This window comes from Halyomorpha halys, unplaced genomic scaffold (genome assembly GCF_000696795.3).
Source record: "Halyomorpha halys isolate HHAL.00 unplaced genomic scaffold, Hhal_1.1 Scaffold373.1, whole genome shotgun sequence".
NCBI classification, from domain to species: domain Eukaryota; kingdom Metazoa; phylum Arthropoda; class Insecta; order Hemiptera; family Pentatomidae; genus Halyomorpha; species Halyomorpha halys.
The window spans coordinates 541,871-568,395 of record NW_027109386.1 but is presented as its reverse complement, the minus strand read 5'-3'; the positions used below and the strand labels follow the sequence as shown (position 1 = coordinate 568,395).

The 26,525-nt window shown below is 31.6% G+C and overlaps 2 protein-coding genes and 1 long non-coding RNA gene across 3 annotated transcripts in view; all 3 read left to right on the top strand.

Annotated features, from left to right (window-relative positions):
- Window positions 1-2,897: 2,897 nt before the first annotated feature.
- On the top strand, window positions 2,898-13,006 carry LOC106681892 (lysosomal phospholipase A and acyltransferase). The gene is made up of 7 exons (XM_014422440.3): window positions 2,898-4,229; window positions 4,307-4,449; window positions 7,382-7,616; window positions 8,987-9,211; window positions 10,063-10,231; window positions 10,303-10,425; window positions 11,503-13,006. Exons 1-7 carry the CDS (start codon window positions 4,118-4,120, stop codon window positions 11,729-11,731), a joined length of 1,236 nt encoding a protein of 411 aa, XP_014277926.1. The 5' UTR covers window positions 2,898-4,117; the 3' UTR covers window positions 11,732-13,006.
- A 3,249-nt stretch (window positions 13,007-16,255) lies between these two features.
- Window positions 16,256-20,110, top strand: LOC136795801 (uncharacterized). Its single transcript, XR_010843474.1, has 3 exons — window positions 16,256-16,453; window positions 16,531-16,670; window positions 19,620-20,110. It is a non-coding gene; the product is annotated as an uncharacterized lncRNA (long non-coding RNA).
- A 3,530-nt stretch (window positions 20,111-23,640) lies between these two features.
- The window catches only part of LOC106681886 (lysosomal phospholipase A and acyltransferase), a 4,876-nt gene continuing 1,991 nt past the window's right edge, over window positions 23,641-26,525 (top strand). The window contains exons 1-3 of the mRNA XM_067047582.1: window positions 23,641-23,721; window positions 24,788-24,984; window positions 25,068-25,190. Coding sequence (XP_066903683.1) covers window positions 23,641-23,721; window positions 24,788-24,984; window positions 25,068-25,190 — 401 coding nt within the window. The remainder of the gene's footprint in view (window positions 23,722-24,787; window positions 24,985-25,067; window positions 25,191-26,525) is intronic.

Sequence of the window (26,525 nt, the reverse complement as noted above, 5' to 3'; positions counted from 1 at the left end):
ATGTAGGTGGAGGTTTAGCATCCTTTTTTTACTTTAGGTTTATAAGGTTTTACCGATTTGACCTTTTTTTTCTAACCTCCTATTTATTTATTTTCAATCAATTACAGTTATATACATTTACTTAACCTAGGAAAAAAAATTATATATACACATATTTACATTTTATCTTGTTTTGCCTGATGACATTATAAGGTGAAGAAAAACTTCATCATGGAAACATCGATGTTTTTTTCTTTATTTATTATCAAGCTAATTTAGTTTTTTTAAGCATATAATTGAATTGTTTATTACAAACAAAGTCACAAGTCCAATATTATATACAATTTTCGAAAATAACACTTAAGGCTGAACTAAAAATAAGTTGAAGTTTAAAAGCACGTGACCTGATTTATAAATTAAAACTATTGATAATTTTTTCCCAAATTTTAAGCACTTACAACACTTACAAAGGCACAGCAGTAACGATAAACAAGGATTTATGGTAGAAATCGTTACATAATTAGTTCAAAATTATTTTCCTATCATAAAAAGTTATCTATTTCAGGTAATATAATTCCTATTAATTAATGGTAATTGTGTCCTAGACAAATAATATTGATTCACAGATTAATTAATAAAGATAAACAAAATTGTTTTTTTTTGATAAATCTCTGATAAATCTTTTGTTGAAAGCGATATATCACAACCTTATAAAACCTCTATTTTATAACAATTCCAAAACCTGCTAACTACATTTTTTTTCTTTCCGAATTTGTGTGAATCTTGAAGTTTCGTACATTTATTATCAGTTAGTAGTTTTAGGGACAGATAACAAAATTATCAACAGATAATATATATGCATAAATCTTCAAGATTCACTCAAAACCAAATTTCAGAAAAAACATGTAGTCTACATGTTCTAGAACGAATGTCGCGCTTTATCACTTTCTACGAAAGATGAATAAGAGGTAAAGAACTTTGTTTACCTTCATCACTTAAACTTCGATTCATAATTATTTTTTTGAACACCAGGCTGATCTTCGAATACGGGGCCATTTATTTATCATTTTTTTCGAGTATTAATGTAGAGTACTTCGATTGGGCTGGGGCTTCTTCATTTGGGCTTTGCACCTTAAAATTTTTTTGAAACAGGTCCACACTAAATATTATACTTTTCATGATTATTAAAAAAAGTCTTGTTTTCACTTGTTATAGTGACATAAACGACTAGGGAGTGATAAAACGAAATAGATCTAGTACCTCATTATTCTATTAATTCTGATTGATTATGTTTATTTAGTACTGGTAAGTTTTAACGTGATCATCATGAATAAAACTGCTAACGACAAACTCATTCATTCTTATCATATCGATTATTCTAAGAAACGATGTAATTTACAAAACATATCTGAATCACTCCTATTGAGCTCTTGGGCGTGCCAACAAATAAGTATACTCAAATATTTCACTTTCACATCCTGCAAGTAACTAAAGAGGCAAGATAAGGAAACATAGATCATGTTTTGTTGTGTTTCCAACTAGTGTGTTCAGAACACGAAGTTTTTCTTTGCTTGTGTATCAATTAAAGTATTACGTATACGTATATTACGTATATTTTATACCATAATATACAATAGTACATGTACGTAATAGCATTTTTAAGTATTACGAATATTTAAGAGAATGGCAAATGGTATCTCTTTTTATTTATTAATTTATATATTTTTAAGGTCTTACTGTGAAAGGAATTTATATTATGTCTTGTAAAATCTCAACTCCAGTTTTGTGACAGGACAGGGAAGTGACAAAATTATTATTAACCATTATATAATTAAGTACCAATTAATGATTAGATCCTCAAAGGGACATGGAAATGATAGCTCAAGGATAAAAAAACCATCCATATGTAGATGGTTGTTCAAAATAAGGACCTCTGTGACGGAAAGAACATCGAAATTGGTGGATGATCCACATGTATCTTTGTGTACTATATTATTGTATTTCTTTGAATTAATTTTTTATACTTGGCTAAACTTTTAGGACCATATAATAGTTGCTCTCAAGTATAAATTTAGTTAATAAGGTGTAGATAGTTGACCGTAGATTAATGATTGGAGAAGTTTGTCGGGGGGTGCGGTCAGCAAAGAACAACATAAATAATCAAAACCATATTTATTTATTTATGTTGTTCTTTGCTGACCGCACCCCCCGACAAACTTCTCCAATTATAAATTTATTGTTTTCCTTACATGATGCTGAGTTATTATAGTGAAGTAACAGTTGGCTTGGATTTTTTAAAAATAAATTGGTGCAAACTTAAAATGATAAAACCTAACAGAGCAAAATGTCGACTATAAATATTTTTTATTTCCATGATAAAGTCATTAATAGTTGACTGTAAATAATATTAATGAAATATGGTTGATATCAGATATTTTATCTATTTTTTTCTTAACAGTATTGTTCCGGGTAACCTACGGCAACCGAAAGGTTAAATTAGAGGGGCTACCATAATGTAGGCAATACTAGCGCCCAAGGCCAACAGTCAAAACTCACCTTCTTCAGGGCTGTCTGTGATGAGGAGAAGTAACCCGGATGTGAGATAGCCATCTTGTCTTCTGCGAGAAGCAGTCCATTTTTTCTTCTTTGTCACTCATCAGAAAAATCTACCATGAGTGAGTAGAACTCCTGGAGTTGTTCTCAGAAGCTGAGTAGAGAGAGGCATAAGAATGTGGTGGGAAGAAGGAAGCACGGAGTAAGTCCACCTAGCAATAGTTAACATCCACATCATCAACCACCTCATTGTATATACAAAATTCAAGATTTATTAACATTTTTAATCATAAATGTTTCATTTCGGCCACCCCTACACCACTTGTCCCTTACATAATAGAATTTTATTATCATTCAATCATGTCTCATTTTTCAATTATACAGTCCACTCAAACTAACCAGCCAATCCAAAAGTGAAGGATGCCCGGGATTTCAGTTGAAGGTATGCTTCATACAAGTATATTACTGTATAATTACTATATTTGTTGTTAATGATCATCTCAGGAATTATTATACCCACAGTCGCCTGTGGTCATTTTCCCCAAAATGAACTAGTTAAATTCACTTTTAGATAGTCATAATGATCTTAATAGAATAGCCGTTTCCATAATATCAGCAAAAATAAAAGCACAGCATTGTGATTTATTGTTTTTTTTAAAGCAAAACAAAAACTATATCTCGAGTATTATAAAATCTAGCTAAAATTTTGTACAAATTTACTCTGCTTTAAAAAATCGATAGTTCCAAGATATTGAGTATGGAATGGAAAAATAGCATAAATGATCTTCCTTAACTTCCTGGCCTTATTCGTTAATTTGCTTGAAATCAGTAATTTAAATGATATTTGTTTGGAGCAAAACTGTTTTTTTCCTTTATTGGACTATAGGGTATTCTGCAAATAGCATTTTTTATTCCAGCGGCCTCAGGTTGAGAATCGTAATCATTTGAGACCAGTGGACATGACCATTTTATATGCCCAAATCTTAGTGTGAAGTTAATATTTTTTTTTGTTTAAGTACAAAAAGGCACTATACCAAATTTTATTAAAATTCGTATTCAAGAGTATTTGATTTTATTTCACATCCGGAAGGAAATCGATTGATTTGTTTGAAGTGAGACCTAGGGCCTATCAAAAGACACTCAAATTGAATTTGATTTGATTTTTTCTAAACAAAATTTGTATGATCTACAATTTACAAGAAGCTACTTTTGGTTATTTAATTTTTTATAAATTTATATGCATTTTTATTTTATATTAAATAAATCTTTTTTTTTTGTTTTAAATTAACAATCATTTAATAACTCCAGATTTTTGAAGTTAATGGGGCCCAAGTGATCGATAAAAATGATCATTACTAAAACTTCGATTGTTCTTCTCCAATTATTAAATATAAACCGGCTGCAACTTCACAACCGCAGGTATGGATTGTCTGGATTGTTATAAAAAAAATTATCATTTCAATTAGCACACCCAATTCTCATCGTTACGAAGATTTAATGTGCGATAAGATATTAAAAGAAAAGATAAAGATTTCAATTTAAACATGAGACAATCCAGTTCCGATCCTGATGTTGGTGTTATCCAATGGCCAAGTACAGTCATCTCTTACTTGTTCTTGTTATCCACTTGACAAGGATTCACTTTGTATGTCCACTAGGATGTCTTCAGAAGGAGGACTTGGTACCAGTTATTCTTGGTAAGAATGTTAATTATCCAGTTGTCAATTTGACTGTTAAAGTAGGTGAATAATATAAGGATTGGTAATGTCGATAGTGCCAGGAGTAGGAGGCAGTCAATTAGAAGCTCAACTAGACAAACCAACAGTGACGCACCACTACTGCACCAGGCGTTCCTTTGACTACACATCCTTATGGCTCAATGTCAAGCAACTACTTCCTAAGCTCATCGAGTGTTGGGTAGGCTATCATTAAATGTGCTATTTCTTTTATAAATTTTATCCAGTGATTAAATCTGTGGCTTGGAGCAACAACGACCAATGTCCGAATTTTGAATTTGAATTTTATTTATTTACCGTACTAAAACATAGAACTAGAAAATGTGATGTGAATTATAATACAACACAATGGCGTGATACAGAATTGTGGAGAATCTACTCATCGGTAGAGCTCCAATAACATTTGTAGATTAGAAGATACCGAGACCATCTTCTTTTTAGACTCCTCCAAGATTCATCAGGGATTGAAGAGGAAGCAAGTTTTGAGATAAATGAATCCACTTATTAGGATGATTAAAAAATTATCATGGAAGGACTGACATCTGGTTCTGGACATATGGGGCCGTCTGTAGCTGAAGCAGTTGAGGCCTAGGTCTTTACAACCTCGGAACTGCAGCGACGCCGGTTCGAATTCGGCCAGTGGAATCAACTTTTATTTCTGTTGCTGACCCACGAAATGAAAACATAACCCCTCACCATGGGTTGAATGGGGTAGTACCCTTTAGATAACATTACCTTCTCCCCCGCCCCTGCCTCATGTCAGAAATAAACAGGAACAGCTTTTTTTATACAAAGAAGTAAATAAATAAAAAATCCACATGGTCATCATGGAGGCTTTTATATGCGGCAAATCTAGGAGCATTGAAGATTTTTTATTGTACGGATTGCATACGAAAGCAATTCGGTTGGTTAAAAATAGTTATGTGGTTTTCTAAAGCTTGATTATCATAAAGAAGTCTGTAAGAGGCACAGAATTTTACACAGATTACTGTTGGAAGATTTAAAATTTAAAAAATCTACCTTTTCTTTCAGCATGTTTTGGATGTGCCATCAACTGGTTGATTTGCCTTTTTGAAATAATCCCTTCAGATGTGTTGCATTCCGAATTCATTCATGTAATATTTGTAGTTTTTCTGTCGTGATGGCATTGGCGAACATTAAACAGATAAGTTCCGGACCGCAATTTGGGAGCCTCAAGATTTTGTCTATGGAACCTCTCAATTGTTATTGTTGGGGGGTGCGGTCAGCAAAGAACAACATAAATAAACAAAACCATATTTATTTATTTTATGCCGACGTTTCGACCTGAGTTTCAAGTCTTCATCAGGGGTTATGGCGTAGAAGGTAGGCCTGCATAATTTTGACATAATTTTTAATTCGTCTAAATTTTTGAGTAATTGGTGTTTTTTTTCGTGATTAATCATTAACAATAAACAAAATGCGAGAACAGTGTGAAGTAAAATACTTTGTTTATATGATGAGAGAAAATACAGAGTCTATGAAATACTATTACATCTACTATCTTCAAACTACTGTATACAACTTGTATCCTAGAGTGAATAGAATAATGACAATCTTTATCTTTAAATGAATTTATAAAGCCAAAATGACATTTTGTCAATTTTTTTTTTTCACAAAACTAGCAACTATGTTTATAATATTTCTTAAATACATTAAAATGCTCATGATGGGGGAAGAAGAACAAAGAGAGTGGGACGTCGATAGAGGACTGGGAGAAGGAATGGAAGAGGAAGAGAGAATTAACACCTTCAACATTTGGGAGTCGTTGACTGGGGAAACTATCTAGTGCAGTCCAAGAAAGAGGGTTGTTATAAAAAAGAGATATGAGAACTTTGTTCAGGTCCTGCCCCAGTGGCTTCCTTTGTCAAAGTTACGTTTTTATTGTCGTTCGTTCGTGATTTCAATACTTAAACTGTTCATTCAAACATTTATATTATTATTAAATTATTTATTGATTAATTATTTAAATTTATATTACTAAGCAAATGCATTTATAAACCCATAATTACATTTTGTTTAATGCGTTACAAGATATGTTTGTTTAATTTTATATTTTTCACAAAACTTGCAATCCACATCATGTTTACAAGCTTATGGAAATAATTTTTTTAGTTTAGTGGAAGATCGATGGTTGACCGTGTGTAATGAAAGAAAAGGAAGATTTTATCACACCCGTTTTTTTATGGTTGGGAACAGTAGTATAAATTGAAGTGTTATCGAAGTTGATTGACAATTTAGAGGCAAACCGGGAGTTGATAGAAGTTTTGTGCTGGGAAATACGGTTTTCAACTTAATTCTTAGTTTTACAGATATAGAAGGCATTACAAGATTTGGTAGGATAAGAAATCCGGTAAACTACATTGGAACGGTGTAAATAAAGGAATAGGGTCTTTTGAATTGGAGAAAAGATAAAAAATTTTGTTCTGGGACAACAAAAAGAATGAGGATATACGGAAGGGAAGGGACCTGTACTGAAAAAGAGGTGTAGTAGGTTCAGAAGAGTAGAGAACAGGAAGAACTTGAGTTACAGGGTTAATGTAAGAATGAAGGACTTTGTTTGTCACTTTATGTGGGAAATTGTTCTTAAATAGGATCTGCTTAGTACTTTGATGATACTGAGGGTCAGAAAGAGAAAGGGATCGGTGGATAAGGTCCTTAGCAACATTGATGATTTGGTCATAGGGGTGTTGAGAAAAGAATTTGAGGAGTCTGCCAGAATAGGTGGGTTTGGTATACCAATCAGTGGATAGGGAGCCATTGGGATTTCTGATGATAAGTAGGTGAAGAAAAGGGGGGAAATGGTCAAATTCGCATTCCACAGTAAACCGAAGGCGAGGGTGGCAGGAGTTAGGAAATAGGATTTCGGAAATTCTCTCAGGGTTGAGAACAAAGAAGAGATCGTGAAAGTACTTTTTAATGAAAATTGTGACTTGAGTGAATAAAGGTATTATGGAGTCGAGTGGGTCATTAAGAACACTATTAGAAATATCAGGAGCAAGGCAGTTCCTCAGGCCAAGTCCGCTAATCGCGTAGTAAAATGTATCATGAAAGGTAAGGTAATCAGAATTAAAATTGTGTATTCCATATTCCAGGTGGACAACATGAAATTGAATTACGATGATCTCTCTAATAAGACTTTTAACCAGCCTGGTGTGAAGACGAGGATCCGCAATTTCGGAGATCCCAAAGTGGTCGAGTATCTTGATCCATCAGCTCGACACTTTTTTGGAGGGTACCTCAACCAACTGGCCAGAGAACTCGTCGACATAGGCTACATTAGGCAGAAAAATCTTTACGCTGCTCCGTACGACTTCAGAAAAGGGCCGAGTAAGGAATCCACACACATAATCATGATTATGTATAATTATATTTCGACATTTTAAAAATTAAAACGGCATCTTTCTTTCTAAATTGATTCTCTTCGATATCATGAAAGAATTAATGTCAAAATTAGTTCAAAAGATGATTTTTTTCCTTCAGTAAGCTTTTGCCTAGACTAGAGGTTAAAGAAATATGAGCAATGGGTTGGTATATATGAGAACATATTCTAAACTTGAAAATTTGTGTAAAACATTACGTTAAGTGGTGATCAAAATGAATATTGAGTCAGCTTTCGGAAAATGTTAGGAAAAACTGCAAATTTTTGGGAGTTACTCTCCAGAGCTTCAGTAAGTTAAAAAATTCAACATTTAGATTTTATAAACTCTCTGCATAATTTGCTGCAGAAAATCCAGAAACTTCATATTACACAATCGAGTTTTTTATTTTACCTTTTTTACTTATTTATCATTATTTGTAAAAAATATTTTTTACATCAACTGGCTTATATTGGCTCATCATCTTGATTGCTAAAACCTGAGAAAGTTCACCATAAATGGCATTAAGACTCGTGTTGCATCAAGTCGAACGAATGGATTAACGTTTACATATATCAGATATCAAGTTAAATTATCAATTCGTCAGTGTAACACGATTTTTAAAGCTGTCTATTTAAAATTAAAACATTTAATTTAATGTAAATTTTAAATAATTAAATGTTTCTTATGATGTTTATTAATATGTGATGATTGGTAAGAGAGGGGGCGCTGTCACACATTTTTTAATACTCCATTCATTTTACAATTTTACGCATTGTTATTTGTAAAATTGCTTTTTTTTTTTTTATCTCGATTATCGACTTTCTTTTCGATTAATTTCTCTCAAAGTATTATTCACCTCTGTATGAGCATGCCACTACATGATTTGGCAGTTGACTAAATTACTGACTCTCCGGTGATAGTGGTCATAACTGACAGTTACTGGCAGTGCCGTCTTTACAGACACAACAGTTTTTTTATTAATCTTAGCAATAATTCTAGCAATCTTTATTAGCAGGAGAGGTCAATGAACAGAAAACAGTTTTGTATGATGATAAAAAGAAACTTACATTGTTAAAAATTAAGTAATGTTATAAATGTTTAGGAAAATATGCTACAATTTAATTTTGTGATTTAATGGAAGTTATATTATACTTTTTTTGTAATTAGATCAATATTCTTGTTTACTTAAAAATAAAGAAATACTCCGAGTAAATTCTGCTTCTTGTCAGATCTGTTAACATGACGGGGGTGAAAATATAACTGATTTTTTCTTTTTTATTGTACAAGTATTGTATTAATTTTACAAATGTCTCTGTTTTTTTTTGTTTTTTTCCTCAGGTGAATTAAGTCATTTTTTTGAAGAACTTGAGCAATTAGTTGAAGAGGCACACGATTATAATAATTCACCCGTGGTATTGATTGGTCACAGCATGGGCGGTCAATTGACCCTTAAATTTTTACAAGATCAATCTCAGCAATGGAAAGATAAATATGTCGGAGCATTTATATCACTATCTGCACCGTTTGGGGGCACCATGAAGAGTTTGAAGACATTTGTTGCGGGTGAGTAAGATAATGTGAATAAAAGGGTGACTATATATGAATATATATTAAAGTATAACTATATATATTGGGGGTCAAAATATTACTTGCTGTGCACGTGACATTAAAAAACTTTTTGGGTTGATGTTTAACCTTTGAGGTCCATACTTCTTATATTTTCAGATTTTTTAACTTACGGGTGCGTCGTTGTCGCAGCAATTACCATAGTGTAAAGTGTGTCGCTATTGCCATCATGACATTTACTGTTGTTGTACAGTAGCTCTATCAGGTCTGGCGTGATAGTTGTCAGTATCTATCGAGGAAATTAACAATTATCGCCAAAAATGTTTTATGTTATCCAAATTTTTATATTTCAATTTTAACTATTTATCTTTTTTTTTCGCCCAAGACTCCCACTGGAGTCCTATACTGCCTAACCATTGGTGTTGGTGGTCAAACTTTTTCATTTTGTGGGACCGTCACTCAATGAAAAAAGTCAACGCCCAAGAATGGATTCGAACCGGCACCGCCAATAGACATCAAGTTGGTAAGACCTATGGCCGGCCCCTGTTTTCTTTAGATAAATATTAATAAAGAAATTAAGTTTTTTTTTTAACTAAAATTGTTTCAAAAACATATTTGAAAAAGTTATAACACAGAAATATCAAAATAGTGACTTTTCTTTATAATTTTGGGGTTTAGCGTTTAAAAAGATAAGTAATGGATTCTAATTGAAGTAGGGAAAACGTAAATTGGGATCTCGATTCCAGTTGATGGTATTTTTTATCTATATTTATTTATTATCTGACTAACTTTCAATCATATACAATTCATCTTCACTTTTAATTAGATGAATTTAATTCTGTTCAAAGGAGATGACTTGGGAGTTTTTTTTTTAAACTCTAAAGTACTGAAAGATGTGCTGTCCACTATGCCGAGTATGGCGTATCTCATTCCTACTAAACAGCTTTGGAATGATGACATCCTTGTTACAACAGCTGAAAAGAACTACACCTTGAAGAACTTAGAAGAATTGTTCGAGTAAGTATAACGTGATGTTAAAATTCCAGTACTTTGTTTAGACCAAATGTCAGGAAATATTTACTTTATAGTGACATTGGTAACCCGACAGGATGGAAAATGTATTTAAATGAGAAGAAATTTACTGAGGCCTTGTCTCCACCTGGTGTTGAAGTACACTGCTTTTATGGTGAAGGAGTAGCAACCTTAAAGAGGTTTGTGTGATTTACCTTTTAATAATAATCATAATAAAGGCTGAGTGAACCCCAAGGTTCAATGCCAATACCACCAGTCGTTCTCTATACACCACCGTTAAGTCGTTACGTACCTCCAAATCCAAAGCTACTTAATCATTCCTACCGCAATCCTCCCACATACGTTAAGGTCTATCCCTCAGTTCAGAGATTAATAATATTTCAGGGATCCGTTCGTTACTAAGTCCAACAACCCTAAACGCGTATCTTATTTGCCTCAATGCTATAACTTGAGTTACATTTATCGGGGTCAGTTCCCTCAATTCAGCGTTGTGGAACCTTCACAATTATTTTGTAAACTCATTTCTTTTCGGTCCGTATACTTTATTCTTAAAAATCTTAAGGCGTAGTTCTTCCCTTAGTAAACGAGGTCACGCTTCGATCACGAATGATAACAGTGTTGTAAATTCTACCTTTTATTTTTTGAACAGAAGGATGTTTTATTTCCTCATTGATTTCGTTTTTTTCTTGTTATCATAGAACCTTAATACTTAAACTTATCTCCCTGTTCAAATATATTTCCTTCTATATCTACTCGTATATCTCCGGTTTCTACTAATGACCATATATTTTGTTTTATCTGTATTCATTTCGAGACCTAGTTCATTACTAGGATTGTAGTAGTTGTATTTAGTTTTGTTGTTTCCTTGTCCTCACTCAATAATTCCAAATCATCAGTATACCCAAATACCGGCATTTTACCACCTTAAGTTAGGCCATCCTACCATTTCTGTTATTCATGAGTTTTCCTTAGATTGTTTGATAACTATTGGTATGATAAATCTTATAGTCTTAGTGTTAATTAGAAAGAAAAATATGAAGTCAAAATGGAAAAAAGAATAGGAGAAACGGATGAGCCATCCGGAACACTTACCCTTATCACCGAACCTTAATACTAAAACCAATCTCCCAGTTCAAATGTATTGCCTCCTATATCTTATATCTCGTTTGCCCCCTCCCGTATACCAGTATTTGTATTTATATAGCCTTACTCTAAGAATTTGGAACTGTAAATAAGTTTAATAATATTTGTTATAGATTGATATATATGTCGAATGATTTTGATGGAACTCCACTGATGGAATATGAAAATGGAGATGGTACTGCTAATCTGCGCAGCTTAAAATATTGTAAAAACTGGATCAAGCATCAGGAACAGAGGGTAGAAACTAAGAGTTTTGATAGGGTTAATCACATGGGAATTATTGAAGATAAATGGGTATTGCATTATATCATCAAAACTCTCAAAGAGTTATCAAGCTGCTAGGACTGATATTCACTTTTGTATATAATTAAGGTTATTGTATTATAAAAAATAATTTATTTTTTTTATTAATTATTTATGTAATTAATTTGTTATGCGTCTATTCTATAGAACAATGTTTTTTTATTTCCTTAATGAATGTTATGAATAATTACAAGTCAAAATTGATGAGTCTGCCAAGTATGTGTGTAGGAGGAATACAAAATGGCGGCTATTTCAAAACGTTAAAATTTCTTTCGAAGCTCCATATCTTTGATATTATCAACAACACTAAAAAATCTAAGAACACTATTTAAAGAGAAGTAATTTTACTAAAATATGAGCTCTAATTTACCCTAGTAATGAACTAGCCATTTACATTAAATAGTTCCCACGATCTAGCTTTTAAAAAAACAACATTTTATAAAAGATGCACTGAATAATCATTGGTTAGCATGGGCGTAGACTGAGGGAAACAGGGAGGAGCCGCGTCCACCCCCCCCATGATTTTGGAGGAACTGTAGGGGAAAAAAATTAAAGAAAATAGTGAACTTATTTGATAGTTGATTTATTTCCGGAAACATGCTATAATTAGTAAGGTAACATTGTTGAGTGGACATCTCCACGGATCACAAGATCACAACCACACCTTTGAAGGGACAAAATGGATACATGTCGATTCTTAGGTAAAAAAAGGTTCAATGAGAACAGTTATTCGTCATATACTTATATCTAAAAATAATGAGGGAAACGATTAAAAAAGAACCTTTTTTAGTTTCCATTCTTAATATTATAACTTACAGTTTGCCACTTTAATAATCTCTGAAAGGTTTTTGAAAACAAATTCTTCAATTACAAGAAGAAGTTGGAATAGGGATTTCCTGAATTAATTTTCAAATTTATTTTTTTATGTAAAGGTATCATCATTGACATTTATATTATCTTAATAAAAATCGCTGGTTGTAAAACATTCTTTTAAAGTTATAAATTAAAAATATATGTTTAAAATTTGGTGGAATTAGCTATGTTTGATTTGGAAAATTATATTCATCAATTTTTAAAATTATTTTTCAATTTACCCTGCTCCTTTATTTCTTTTACCTCTGGCGGTTGCAGTTTTTACTTTTCTAAAAATGTTATCATTTTGTTGTTGAGCTCGAATGAAATTTTTTTTTAAACGTTTTGAAAAAGTCACAATTTTATGCAAGTAGCATGAGCTGACTGTTAAACTCTCACCTCTTTAATGGCAATGTAATAAAGATTCCGAAAAATTGTTACTATAAAGTTTAATTATACTCTCGTACTCTTTGATTTCTGCCCAAAAACCGACACTGAACGAGTCGGCCACAAATTCAAATCAACTATAAGGAAACATAATATAATAGAATGATAATAACTAAAGTACCAAAGAAAATTATTAAAAACCCTTATAAACAAGTTGTATAAGATACAACATTATATAATAAAAAGTTACAGTTAATGTACATAGCTTCAATAAATGAAATATAAAGTTGAATAATAATAATACAGTATTTCAACTTAATAAATCTGGCACTAAAACATCACTGTAAATCAAACAGAAACAGACAATCTTAACGATCTTAACGATATAATAACTTTATTTCAACGCAATTCTGAGATGATGAAGAGGTAATATAACTTGATTCAATAAAAGGAGCATACCAAAATACCAATAAAAGTGTATGTCTCATAAATGGAAGAACTATAAACCATCATTGGAACTACAAAACTACCATATCTGTTATGATTTAAGACAATTGGATGTATTCTGGATTTAAGAAACCGTAAAACAACCTAGCGTTAGAAAATACAGCTCAGATGTCACTTATTTTCCCGGTTTAAAAACCTAATAGTGATAGCAACATCGTATTACCTTCCAATGTTTTCTTTGTACTTTCGAATCTACAAGTTGTATTTTGTACTTTGTAGTTATGATTTGAAAGTGTACAAAGTACAAATAAAAGACTAATAGTTAGGGATAGGACTTTTATGTTCTCACATATTTTTACCTGACCATGATATCTTCGATTCCTTACTAACTAACGATGTTTCAAGACATTTTTTGCCAAAAGAAGCCATTTTTATTTCACATATTTTTAAATATTTGGCCTTTTTTACATATTGTAACATATTTTGTTGTAAATAACATATTTGTTATTTTTTACATATTTTTAGATATTTGGTCCTGAACCATGTATTTCCTTAAATTATTTTTTCAATTGTGAATACATTTTTCGCAGCAACTACGTAAAATTCAAGAGAACGGTAGAAACTTAAAGGTGAAATTTATCATTTATCATAAATAGTGCGTAAAAATTCTATATTTTCATCGTTGAACACAAATTAAAAGCAGTGGCATTAATAAATTTTCACACAGAATTACATCGAGAATTTCTCAGATTCAATTAAAAAGAGCAAGGGTCTTATTCCTGTAGCATTTTCCTAGAATTTGTTTGTTTACTCCTCAATCCATTTCTCTGTTTCCCCCCTTCCCATGGTCCTCTCTCATCTTAGTCTTATTTCACTCCCTTAGTTTAATTACAACTACTAATTAATAGCTTGTTATTGAACAGCTATGTTTTCTCTTAAGTACATTTTTTGTACATATTTTAACATAATTTCTTTAAAATATTATTCATATAATATATAATAAATACATAATTATGTAACTTTTTTAAGTTCTAAAATTAATAATTAATTAATAATTTATATCGTTGAATAATAAATAATTTATAAATACATATTTTTTTAAATATTTGACAATTTATTAGCACATATTTATGTACATATTTCAGATTGTTTAGCACATAAAAATCCTATGCCTACTAATAGTATTAGTTTGTACTTTATTATGAAACAGGCCCCAGGATGTCTCTACTAACTTATGATTTGATTTTCACTAATAAGAGAAAAGAAAGAATGACTGCTTCAAGAAAAAGATGTCTCTCTCATGCACAAATTTCTTCTTCTTCCACAGAGGGCACTAGAGAAGGTTTTGCTGCTGGTCACATTAGGTGCTATTAGTGCCTACATTTGGTGGGCTCATCCATTTCAGACTTTCGGTAACCAAAACTAATGTTTTTCGAAAAAAAAAAAAAAAAAAAAAAGCAAAACAACAAAAACTATTTTTGGCAAAACTATATCTCAAGTACGGGCAGAGCTCAAATTTTAACAAATTCACTCTGCTTTAAAAATCCGATAGTTCCAAGATATTGAGTAAGGAATGGAAATATAGTTTCAATTTTCGTATATATTTAAATATATATTAAATTTTCTTGGATAAAATAAACTTCCGGTCGTCTGCCCAGTTAGCAAATATAGATGTTTCACTCAATCTGACCCCCTCCCAAAAAAAAAAAAATCAGAACTTCCCGACCTTGTTTAATAATTTACTTAAATCACTAATTTCAATGATATTTATTTGGAGTAAAACAGTTTTTGCTTTCTTTCTTGGATTATATTGTATTTGATTGGCAGCAATTTTTTATTCCAGCGATTCTAAGTTGAGAGACCTGAATTTATCATTTGAAGCCTGTGGACATGGTCATTTTATATGTTCAAATCTTGATATGAAATAAATCGTTGATTTGTTTAAGTACATTAAGGCACTTAACCGAATTTTATGAAAATAGGTATTTTAGGGTTTTTGATTTTATTCCACTTCCGGAAAGAAATTTTTGTTGACTTTTTACTACTTCCATATGTCAAAATAAGAGCACAGTATCGAAATAGCCCAACTGACCTATAGAAAAATAAATTTAATAATCGTGCATAACACTCCACAATTCCCCTATATACAAAATTTGATTGTAATCGAAATATATAAATTTTTAAATAAAGTTTCACCATACTGGGGCTTACCATTTATTTTTCGAAATTTGCTAAAATTGCAATAACTTCAACACGACTCCACACAAAACTTAAGAGAGGATTTTTTTTAAAAATTTGAATTACTTTTCTCCCACATTAAATCTTAAATATAATGGTACAGTTTAAAAGAGCGGAACTTCAGCTTCTAGCAGCAGTAGTTTCGATGGATTTGGATAACATTGGGAGAAGTTATGAATTTATTTCGTTTTCTTTTGTTCTCCGATCAAAAATTTTTAAGGGTATCAAGGGACACTCCTATTGAATTTGAATTGTCTTTTTCTAAACAAAATTTGTTTAATCTAGTTTACAGGAAGCCTCCTCCAAAAGTAGCCACTTTTGGTTGTTTTAATTTTTTATACATTTATATGCATAATTCTCTTTTATGAAATAAATCTTTTTTTCGTTTAAGAACATAAGGACCAAACAAAGGGCTAAACCAATTTAACAACCATTTAATAACTCCTGATTTGTGAAGTTATTGCGGCCGAAGTGTTCAACAAAAATAATCATTACCAGATCTTCGATTGTTCTCTTCTATTTTTAAAAATAACTTTACAACCGTAACTAAACATAAACCTTGTAGGTATGGGCTGTGTGGATTGTTATATTGTATTGTCATAAAAAAATTATCATTTCCAATTCTCATCGTTACGAAAATTTAATGTGCGATAAGATATTAAAAGAAAAGATTTCAATTTAAACTTGCGACGATCCAGTTTCGATCCTAATGTTGGTGTTATCCAATGGCCAAGTATAGTCATCTCTTACTGGGTGTAGTTATCCACTGGACAAGGATTCACTTTGTATGTTCACTAGGTTGCCATTGTAACGAGGTCTTGGCACCAGTTATTCTTGGTAAGAATGTTAATTATCCAGTTGTCTATTTGAGTGTTAAAGTAGGTGAATAATATAAGGATTGGTAATGTCGACAGTGCCAGGAGTAGGAGGCAATCATATAAAAGCTCAACTAGACAAACCAACAGTGAAGTACCCCTACTGCGCAAGATATTCCTCTGGGTACACCTTATGGCTCGATCTCAAGCAACTACTTCCTATACACATCAATTGTTGGGTAGGCTATGATTAAATGTGCTATTTCTCCAGTGATAAAATCTGTCGCTTGGAGCATCAACGACCAATGTCCGAATTTTGAATTTAAATTTTTTTCAATTTTATTTATTTACCATAATACCATACTAAAAAATGTTATGTGAATTATAACACAATGACATAATACAGACTTGTAGAGAATCTACTCATCTGTAGAGCTCCAATAACATTTCTTGATTAGAAGATCCCCAGACCATCTTCTTTTTAGACTCCTCGGAGAATCGATTGGCAGCAATTTTTTATTCCAGCGATCTTAAGTTGAGAGACGTGAATTTATCATTTGAGGTCTGTGGACATGGTAATTTTATATGTTCAAATCTTGATATGAAATTAATCATTGATTTGTTTAAGTACAATAAGGCACTAAACCAAATTTTATGAAAATTCGTATTTTAGGATTTTTGATTTTATTCCACTTTCGGAAAGAAATTTGTATTGACTTTTTACTACTTCCATATGTCAAAATAAGAGCACCGTATCGAAATAGCCCAACTGACCTATAGAAAAATAAATTTAATATTCGTGCATAACACTCCACAATTCCCCTATATACAAATTTTGATTGTAATCGAAAAATATAATTCTTTAAATAAGAATTAAGAAATTATCATGGAAGGACTGATATCTGGTACTGGCCATATGGGGCCGTCTATAGCTGGAGGAGTTGAGGTCTAAGTCTTTTCAACCTCGGAACTGCAGCGGCGCCGCCTCGAATCTGGCCTGTGGAATCAACTTTTATTTCTGTTGTGGTCCCACGAAATAAACTTCCCATCATGGTTAGATTAGGATAGTATCCTGTAGATAACACCACCCTTTCCTCATGTCAGAAATAACCAGGAAGAATGTTATATAAAAAATGAAATAAAATAAACAAGAAACAGAAAAGGTTCAGACCAAATTGGAAAAAATATAATTATAATAATCTAGAAGGCCATTATAGATGATTCTACCTATGGCAAAGCAAGGAGCATTGAAGATTTTGGATTGTACGGATTGAATACGAGAAGAATTCTATGGTTAGGCGGTTTCCTAAAGCTCAACTCCGTATGGGCCATATTGTAGTTTTGTAAAAGAGTGTTTCGAAATTAATCGTAAGTTTAAACAGTTTGTCCAGTAAGTGTAGAGAAAAAAGAAATTACAGGATTCCTGATAGCACTGTTTTTGCAATTAAAAGTTTAACCTTCGATGGAAAACGTTACATAAAATACTAGAAATCTTTAAAAATGGACGATGGTTGTTGTAGCTCCAAGCTAAAAACTTACCAATATGAGAAAGGCATCCATGACCTATAAAGGAGTTATACCTCTTCGGGAATGCAAGAGTTCTCTAAAAGGTATAGCTTATACTGGATTTAGTGAATGACACAATTCTTCCTTATTTCAAATACAATAATTTATTTCATATCATCAGCAACAACGTTTCGGGAAATTTCCCCAATCTTCAGGTTCCCGCTAACAATAACCTATATACAACATATAATTTTCTCCTTTTTTGTCATTCTCGCTAATATATATTAATATTAATGTCATTTAATGAATAAAAACTATTTTATTGCTACTAGTCATACATTCTAGGAAAAAAGGTATATGAAGGGAATTTTTCTCCTAAAATGTATGACTAGTAGCAATAAAATAGTTTTTATTCATTAAATGACATTAATATTAATATTTATTAGCAAGAATGACAAAAAAATTACCTTCATATACCTTGTTTCCAAAAATGTATGACTAGTAGCAATAAAATAGGTTTTATTCATTAAATGACATTAATATTAATATATATTAGCAAGAATGACAAAAAAATTACCTTCATATACCTTGTTTCCTAAAATGTATGACTAGTAGCAATAAAATAGTTTTTATTCATTAAATTACATTAATATTAATATATATTAGTAAGAATGACAAAATAGGAGAAAATTATATGTTATATATAGGTTATTGTTATCGCCAACCTGAAGATGGGGGAAATTTCCCGAAACGTTGTTGCTGATGATATGAAATAAATTATTGTATTTGAAATAAGGAAGAATCGTGTCATTCACTAAATCCTGTTTAATTCCATAAGACTCTTCCAGTTAAATATCATTAAGTTTAAGGTGTAGATTACGTTTAAAATAAAACAGAATTAACAAACTGAATAAATTGAAACAACCACCTTAGACCTTAGAACCGATTTATTATCATAAAAAGTATGTAAACGTCACTAAAATTTATAAGATTATAATAGGAAATTTTGAAATAAAATGCCTTTTTGTTTCCAAAAAGAGTGGCTAGCTATTTGCCTTTTCTTTCAGCATGTTTTGGATGTGCCCTGGCCGGTTGATTTGTCTTTTTGAACTGTGCTTTCAGATATGTTCCACTCTAACTTCATTTATGTAATATTTGTATTTTTTCTGTGGTATATGATACCTGCATTGGCGAAAATTAAACAGATAAATTCCGGACCGCAAGTTTGGAGCCTCAAGATTTTGTCTATGGAACCTTTCAATAGTTATTTCTTAGGAATGAAAAATAATTCGAAATCAATTTATGCTCAGTTGTGCTCAAGGAAACATGATTTTTAATTCGTCTAGATATTTGAGTAATTCGTGTTTTTTTTTCGGTAGTAGAGTAACCATTAACAATAAACAAAATGAAGTAAAATACTTCGTTTATATGATGAGAGAATTAAATCTACTATCTACAAACTATTAGATACAACTTGTATCCTAGAGTGAATAGAATAATTACGATCTTTATCTTTAAATGTATTTATAAAGCCACAATTACTTTTTGTTTAATACGTTCCACGATAGGTGTGTTTTATTTTCTTTTTATCATGTTTACAAGCTTATGGTAATTTTTTTTTTTTATTGGTAGTATTTCCTCTATTGATGCATTAAAGTAAAATTGTATATTCCATATTCCAGGTGGACAACATGAAATTGAATTATGATCATCTCTCTAAAAAGACTTTTAACCAAGATGGTGTGAAGACGTGGATCCCCGGTTTCGGAGATCCGAAAATGGTCGAGTATCTTATTGAAGAATCAAATAAACTACGGAATTACGGACAGTACCTTAACAAACTGGTGAATGCACTCATCATAATAGGCTACATTAGGCAGGAAAATCTTTTCGCCGCTCCCTACGACTTCCGAAAAGGGCCGAGTAAGGAATCCACCTAATCATAATTATGTCTAATTATATTTCAAGGTGTGGTAAAACATTACTTAAAGAGGTTATCAAACTAAAAATTGCGGAAAATGTTAAGAAAAACTTCATATTTTAGAGACTACGCTCCAAAGCTCCGGAAAGTTAGAAAATTCGGTGAATATAGACATCAAAATTTTGATTTTGTCCTCTCTACATAATTAGCTACAGAAAATTCACAGTAAAAGAACAAAATTCATATTACACAATCGAGTTTTTTATTTTATCAATTTTACTTATTTATCATTATTTTAAGAAATATTTTTTTGTTGGCTTATACTGGCTCTTCACATTGATTGCTAAAACCTCACACTAAGAATGTTTGAAAAAGTTAATGATAAAAGGCATTAAGACATGTGTCACATCGAGTTGTACAACTGGATTTACGTTTTTGCATGCAATCAGATATCAAGTTAAATTATCAATTCGTCAGTGTAACACGATTTTTAAAGCTGTCTATTTTAAATTAAAACGGAATTTTAAATAATTAAATATGTCTTATGATGTTTATTAATATGAGATGATTAGTAAGTGAGGGAGTGCGATCAGGAGTGAAGAACACTTACAGATGATAAACAAGTATATTTACTAGACTAAAAATAAATAAATAAATATAAAACAGTAAATTCTATACTATATAAAAAAAACTTGAAATAATAATGGAATCTACAAATTGAACATTATGACATTTATTTACTTAATTTTTCAATTTTTTAGACACTACTTCCATATCTTATATTATACGTATCTTCTTACCTACATGATATTATATTTCATCTGTCACTGTTTCCAATTTACTACCATACAATTCCACAAATATCAATTAATTATAATTTTGTACTATTCAATTATCAGTTATCAATTTTTTATCATTTATGATTTAATTCAATATTTTGTGTAATTCTAAATTTGTTTGTATACTATTCCTTTTCAATTGTATGTTACTCTAAATGTTGTTGTTATCTCTTTTGTTCTATAGCACTGATGAAGACTTGAAACTCAGGTCGAAACGTCGGCATAAAATAAATAAATATGGTTTTGTTTATTTATGTTGTCCTTTGCTGACCGCACCCCCCCGACAAACTTCTCCAAGCATTAATCTACGGTCAACTATCTACACCTCATTATATAAAAAAAAATTAAATCTGTACCCATGAAGGTTGTTGTACTTTGTAGGGAAGCACTGTAACTAGTCCAACGGTTGTGCAAAGAGATGATTTGGCCAGAATCCCGCTCGATCACAAGCTTTTTACCCAATTAAGAGTACCCACTTAATGAGCACCCAGTCTCATTAACCCCGGAGAACCCGCAAACTCTCACTGATATTTATCTTAATAATAATTATCAGCCACAGACGGATTCAAATCCGGGTGTTTGGAGATAGTAGCACAATGCCTTACCATTGAGCTAGCCACTCCCACAAATACAGATAATTTATAAATAATAATAATTATTAAATAATTAATAATAGATAAATACATAATTAGTATCATATACTAGTGTTGTTCACTCCTGACCACCTCCTCCGAATTAAATTAAGTCCCTCATACCATTCATATTTCAATTCACATATTTTTTAATACTCGATTCATATTACAATTTTAGCAATACTCATTGCTATTTGTATAATTGTTTTTTTTCTGGATCATCGACTTTCTTTTCGATTAATTTTTCTCATAGTATTATTTACCTCTGTATATCTACTACCACAACATGATTAAGGTAGTTGACTAAGTACCCTCTTTACCTCTCAACAGTTTTCTAATAATCTTAACAATATAGCATCTGTACTATTAACAGGATAATCAAGGGATTAATGAATAGAGAATCATCTTGTGTCATGATACAGAGAAACCTACATTGTTAAAAATTAAATAATGTTATATAGATGTTAAGGAAAATATGGCACAATTTAGTCGCATTTTGTGATTTAACGGAAGTTATATTTCACTGTTTTCGTAATTAGATCAATATTCTTATTCACTTTAAAATGAATAAGTGCTCCCAGGAAATTCTCGTTCTTGTCAGATCTGTTAGCACGATTCCACTGAAAATTTTTCTGATTATTTTTCTTTTTTAAGGTACATTATTGTGTTTATTTTATACATTTCTCTGTTTTTTTTGTCAGGTGAATTAGGTCATTTTTTTGAACAACTAGAGAAATTAGTTAAAAAGGCATACGCTTATAATAATTCATCGGTGGTATTGATTGGTCACAGCATGGGTGGTTTATTGACCCTTAACTTTTTACATGATAAATCTCAGCAATGGAAAGATAAATATATCGGATCATTTATATCACTAGCTGCACCGTATGGAGGCTCCGTGAAGAGTTTGAAGACATTTGTTATGGGTAAGTGACTAAAATATTGTGAAAATACATATATGGGGGTCAAAATATTGGTTCCTATGCACGTGACATACAAAAACGTTTTTAGGTCCATGTTTAACCTTAAAGGTCATATTTCTTAAATTGTCATATTTATTAGCATAGGGGTGCGTTGCTGTTGCAGCCATTGCCACAGTGTAAACTGTTTGACTATTGCCATTTACTTTCATCAAAGTACAGTAGCTTGATCAGGTCTGGAATGATAGTCGCCAGTATCTGTCGGGGCAATGGAGCTATTGTACCTAAAGCGCTTTAATTCAAATTTTTATTTTGTTTTAATCTTTAGCTATTTTAGATAAATATTAATAAAGAATGATCAAATTGTTTATTAAATCTAATTTTTTAAAAAATATATTTGAAAAGTTACAATAATTTAAATTTTAAGGTTCGGCAAAATGGCAAGATATTTGAAATTGAAAGTTTTGTAGTATAAAAATTTCGATGAATTTTTGTTTTAGAAAAATCAAGATTGATTTTTAATTGAAACTGAAAATAAGTATTAATTTCAGCATAATAGTGATTTTTCTTTATAAATTTTGGGCATGCCATTTAGAAATATTAGTAATGAATTCTAATCAAAGTAAGGAAAACGTAAATTGGGCTCTCGATTGCCGTTTTGACCATTCCGGATGATGGTATTTTTTAAATCTATATTTATATAATCTAGAGTTGGGTAAATATTCGATTATCGAGATACGAATACATTTGTATTCGTGAATTTTCTACTCGAATAATCAATTATTCGGATTATTATTGGGATACCAAAAGCTGTTGTGGAAGAGGCCTTTCTTGCTCTTGGTCATGTTGCTAGGGAGCTGGGACTTGTTAATACCAACAAAACCAAATATGACAGCTGGTCAAGAAAGAGGTTTTAATGAAGATTTTGTCCAAACTGGTCATTACCCTTTCGAATGAGTTGAGGAATTTGTGTTCCTCGGATCGCAAGTTAATGCCACCAATGACGTTTCGGCCGAGATAAGGTGACGAATAACATCGGCAAATAGGTGTTTTTTTAGACTGCGTCTAAATGTTGGTAGTAGCTCACCATCAAGATCAACGAAATCTAGATTGTATAAAACGTTAATTAGACCAGTGCTGCTCTACGCCTCGGAAACTTGGGCACTTTCGTAGGCCGATGAAAGGGATCTCCAAACGTTTGAGAGAAAAATTCTCAGACGCATCTACGGCCCAGTAAAGGATGGTTCAGTTTGGAGAAGACGCACGAATAGGGAAGTCTACTTGTTAATTGGTGAGCTTGATGATGGAAAAAGTGTGAGAGTTGATCGGCTGCGCAGGACAGGCCTGTGGCAAGGATGGGAACTGAGATGAGATCCCAAATAAATTTCTCAATGAGGGCTTACAAGGAACACGGCCGAGGGGCCGCCCAAGGCTTCGATGGTGTTAGAGAGGATTCAAGGAGCCTGCTCGGAGTGAGGAATTGGAGAGCAGTTGCACTTAACAGATTAAACTGGTGGAAGCTGCTTGAGGAGGCCAGGGCCCAGTAATGGGTTGTCGTGCCAACTGATGATGAAGAATCTATTATTCGTCCAAAAAAGACGATTAACCATCCGAATACTTTTATATTCGTCATTATTTTCCAGGAATAATCAATTATTTGTACAATAAACTTTGATTAACCATTCCAATACTATTCATCAATTGTATCTACGATAATCTCTTAATAGAAAAAATTATATGATCAACGATCCGAATACATTTGCATTCATATAATTTCATTAAGACGACATTGTTTGTCTTACGCAGGCAACGAAAATGCTATCGTATCCACTTATTTCAACTTTTTTGATTTCTAACATATAATGGTCCATTTTTATGTTTTAGAATATACAAAAGATGAATATTCCGTTGATTTTATGATCACGTATCGATTTATTTTACCTTTTCATATTCTCACATACTAAGGTCTCTTTATGTGTAAATGTGAGCATGCGATCTTAAAACCGATAGCATTTTGATATTCTGCATATCCCGAAACATTAAAATGGACCCTTATATGTTAGAAATCAGAAAAGTTAAAATAAATCGGTACGCGATCCTAAAATCGATAGCATTTTCGTTCTCTGCCTCTTAGGAAACATACAAGAGGACCCTAATATATCAGAATTCAGAAAAGTTGAAATAAATCTACACTCGATCTTAACATCGATGGCATTTTCGTTTTCTACTCGTCTGAAAATGTGTAATGGGACCCTTATACGTTAAAAATTGAAATTTATAAAAAATAAGCGAATTAAATAAAAAATCTAATTGTTATTGGAATAATATTTTATTCGACTAATTTTGTATTCGATTGAAATAATATTTCAAATATGGGAATACAGAAGTATTCGGATTGCTTAGTCGTACTTTTATTCGAATAAGAATGTATTCGTCCCTTGTCAATCGAATACTTTTTGCCCAACTCTGATGTAATCTCATTAACTGCCAATCATATACACTCCATTTTTATTGTTTAAGAACTTTACTTTTAATTAGATCAAGAAAAATTTAAATGTGTTCAAAGGTGATGACTTGGACATTGTTTTTGTGAAAGCTGAAACAATGAAAAAAGTGTTTTCTTCTATGCCGAGTTTGGCGTATCTCTTACCTGTTAAACAACTTTGGAATAATGAGGCTCTTCTTATAACACCTGAAAAGAATTACTCCATAGAGAATTTAGAAGAATTCTTCTAGTAAGTATAACGTGATGTTACGATTTCAGAACTTTGTTTTGAGAAATGAATTAGAACTTTGTTAGGAAATATTTACTTTATAGTGACATTGGTAACCCGACAGGATGGGAAATGTATTTAAATGAGAAGAAATTTGCTGAGGCCTTGCCTCCACCTGGTGTTGAAGTGTACTGCTTTTATGGTGAAGGAGTTGAAACCTTAAAGAGGTTTGTGTGATTCACCTTTTAATAATAATAACAATAATAATAAAAGCTGAGTAAACTCTAAGGTTCGATGCCGATACCTCCATCGTCCTCTACATACCTCTCTACAGTCATCTTCCTCAAAATCAAAATTTACTAAATCAGTCCTACCGCAATCCTCTCACCTACGTTAAGGTCTATCTCTCGGACCGTGGGTTCAGAGTATATTAATATTTTAGGGATCCTCAATAAATGGAATATGGTCCGGGTGCGGCCAAATTAAACTCAAATAGTAATGAATATTTTAATCGTGCCAACGTTTCGCCCCACGTTGCAGGGCTTCGTTAGGGCTAAAAAAGATATAAACACTTAATATAAGTAAAAAAGTAAATGGAAAATCAGAAGGGTATTCAATGAAACGTAAAAATTAAAAAAGAAAAAAAGGCTATAAACAATAAACGATAACAGAAATAGTTACAGATAAAAAGAAGAAAAGAAAGTACAAACTAAGAGATGAAACAGCGGAATAAGAATACAATTATGAATAAAGAAAGAAAATGAGACAAAATTCATACCTGTTTTGACAGAAGTCAAAGTCAGAGTGAAGCGTTTGAATGGGAGAAGTGAGGGTGGCAGATAAGTACGTTACATTTGAAAATAATTTTAAAGTAAACATTATAGAAAATATTAAAATTAGGTTAACAATAAATGATAATAAGAGGGAGATGAAATGTTTTAATAAGCCCACTTTCCTGACATGTCTTTTAGTCTGGTTTTATTTTCTAAATTCTCACCCCATAATTAATTTAATTATATTTTATAGCTATTATCCTTTCTTTTTCTTTAAATTTATGTATCTCTTTTTTAATTTATATTCATATGTTAACAGCTTAAGTATACTTGCATTAATATCTTTATAATTAATTTTCCTATTATATAATTTACATACCTCTATATCCCTATTGGTTTGGTATAGTCTTTATTTATCATTTATATTTATTGTATCCCATTATTTTAACTTTGTCAAGAGACAGAAGACTGTTCTATCCGTGTAGATTTATTTTTTTAAAAATATTTCATCTCCTCCTATTATGTATATTATCATTTATTGTTTACTTAATTTCAATATTATCTTTATTTTCTACACTGTTTACTTTAAAATTATTTTCAAACATAACTTACTTAATGGAAGATTATTGATTGACCGTGTGTAAAGATGAAAGGAATATGGTCCGGGTGCGGTCAAAAAAAAAAACAAAACTCAAATAGTAGAAATATACTATTTTAATGAGCCAACGTTTCGCCCCACGTTGCAGGGCTTCTTCAGGGCTAAAAAAGATACAAACACATAGTTACATA

What these genes read in the sequence shown, in the direction of transcription:
- LOC106681892 (XM_014422440.3), top strand. Translation starts at nt 4,118, where the DNA reads ATGGCCAAGTACAGTCATCTCTTACTTGTTCTTGTTATCCACTTGACA. An exon ending in CGACTTCAGAAAAGGGCCGA is followed by an intron (nt 7,617 to 8,986) that starts GTAAGGAATCCA and finishes TTTTTTCCTCAG; the next exon opens with GTGAATTAAGTCATTTTTTT. An exon ending in AACTTAGAAGAATTGTTCGA is followed by an intron (nt 10,232 to 10,302) that starts GTAAGTATAACG and finishes TTTACTTTATAG; the next exon opens with TGACATTGGTAACCCGACAG.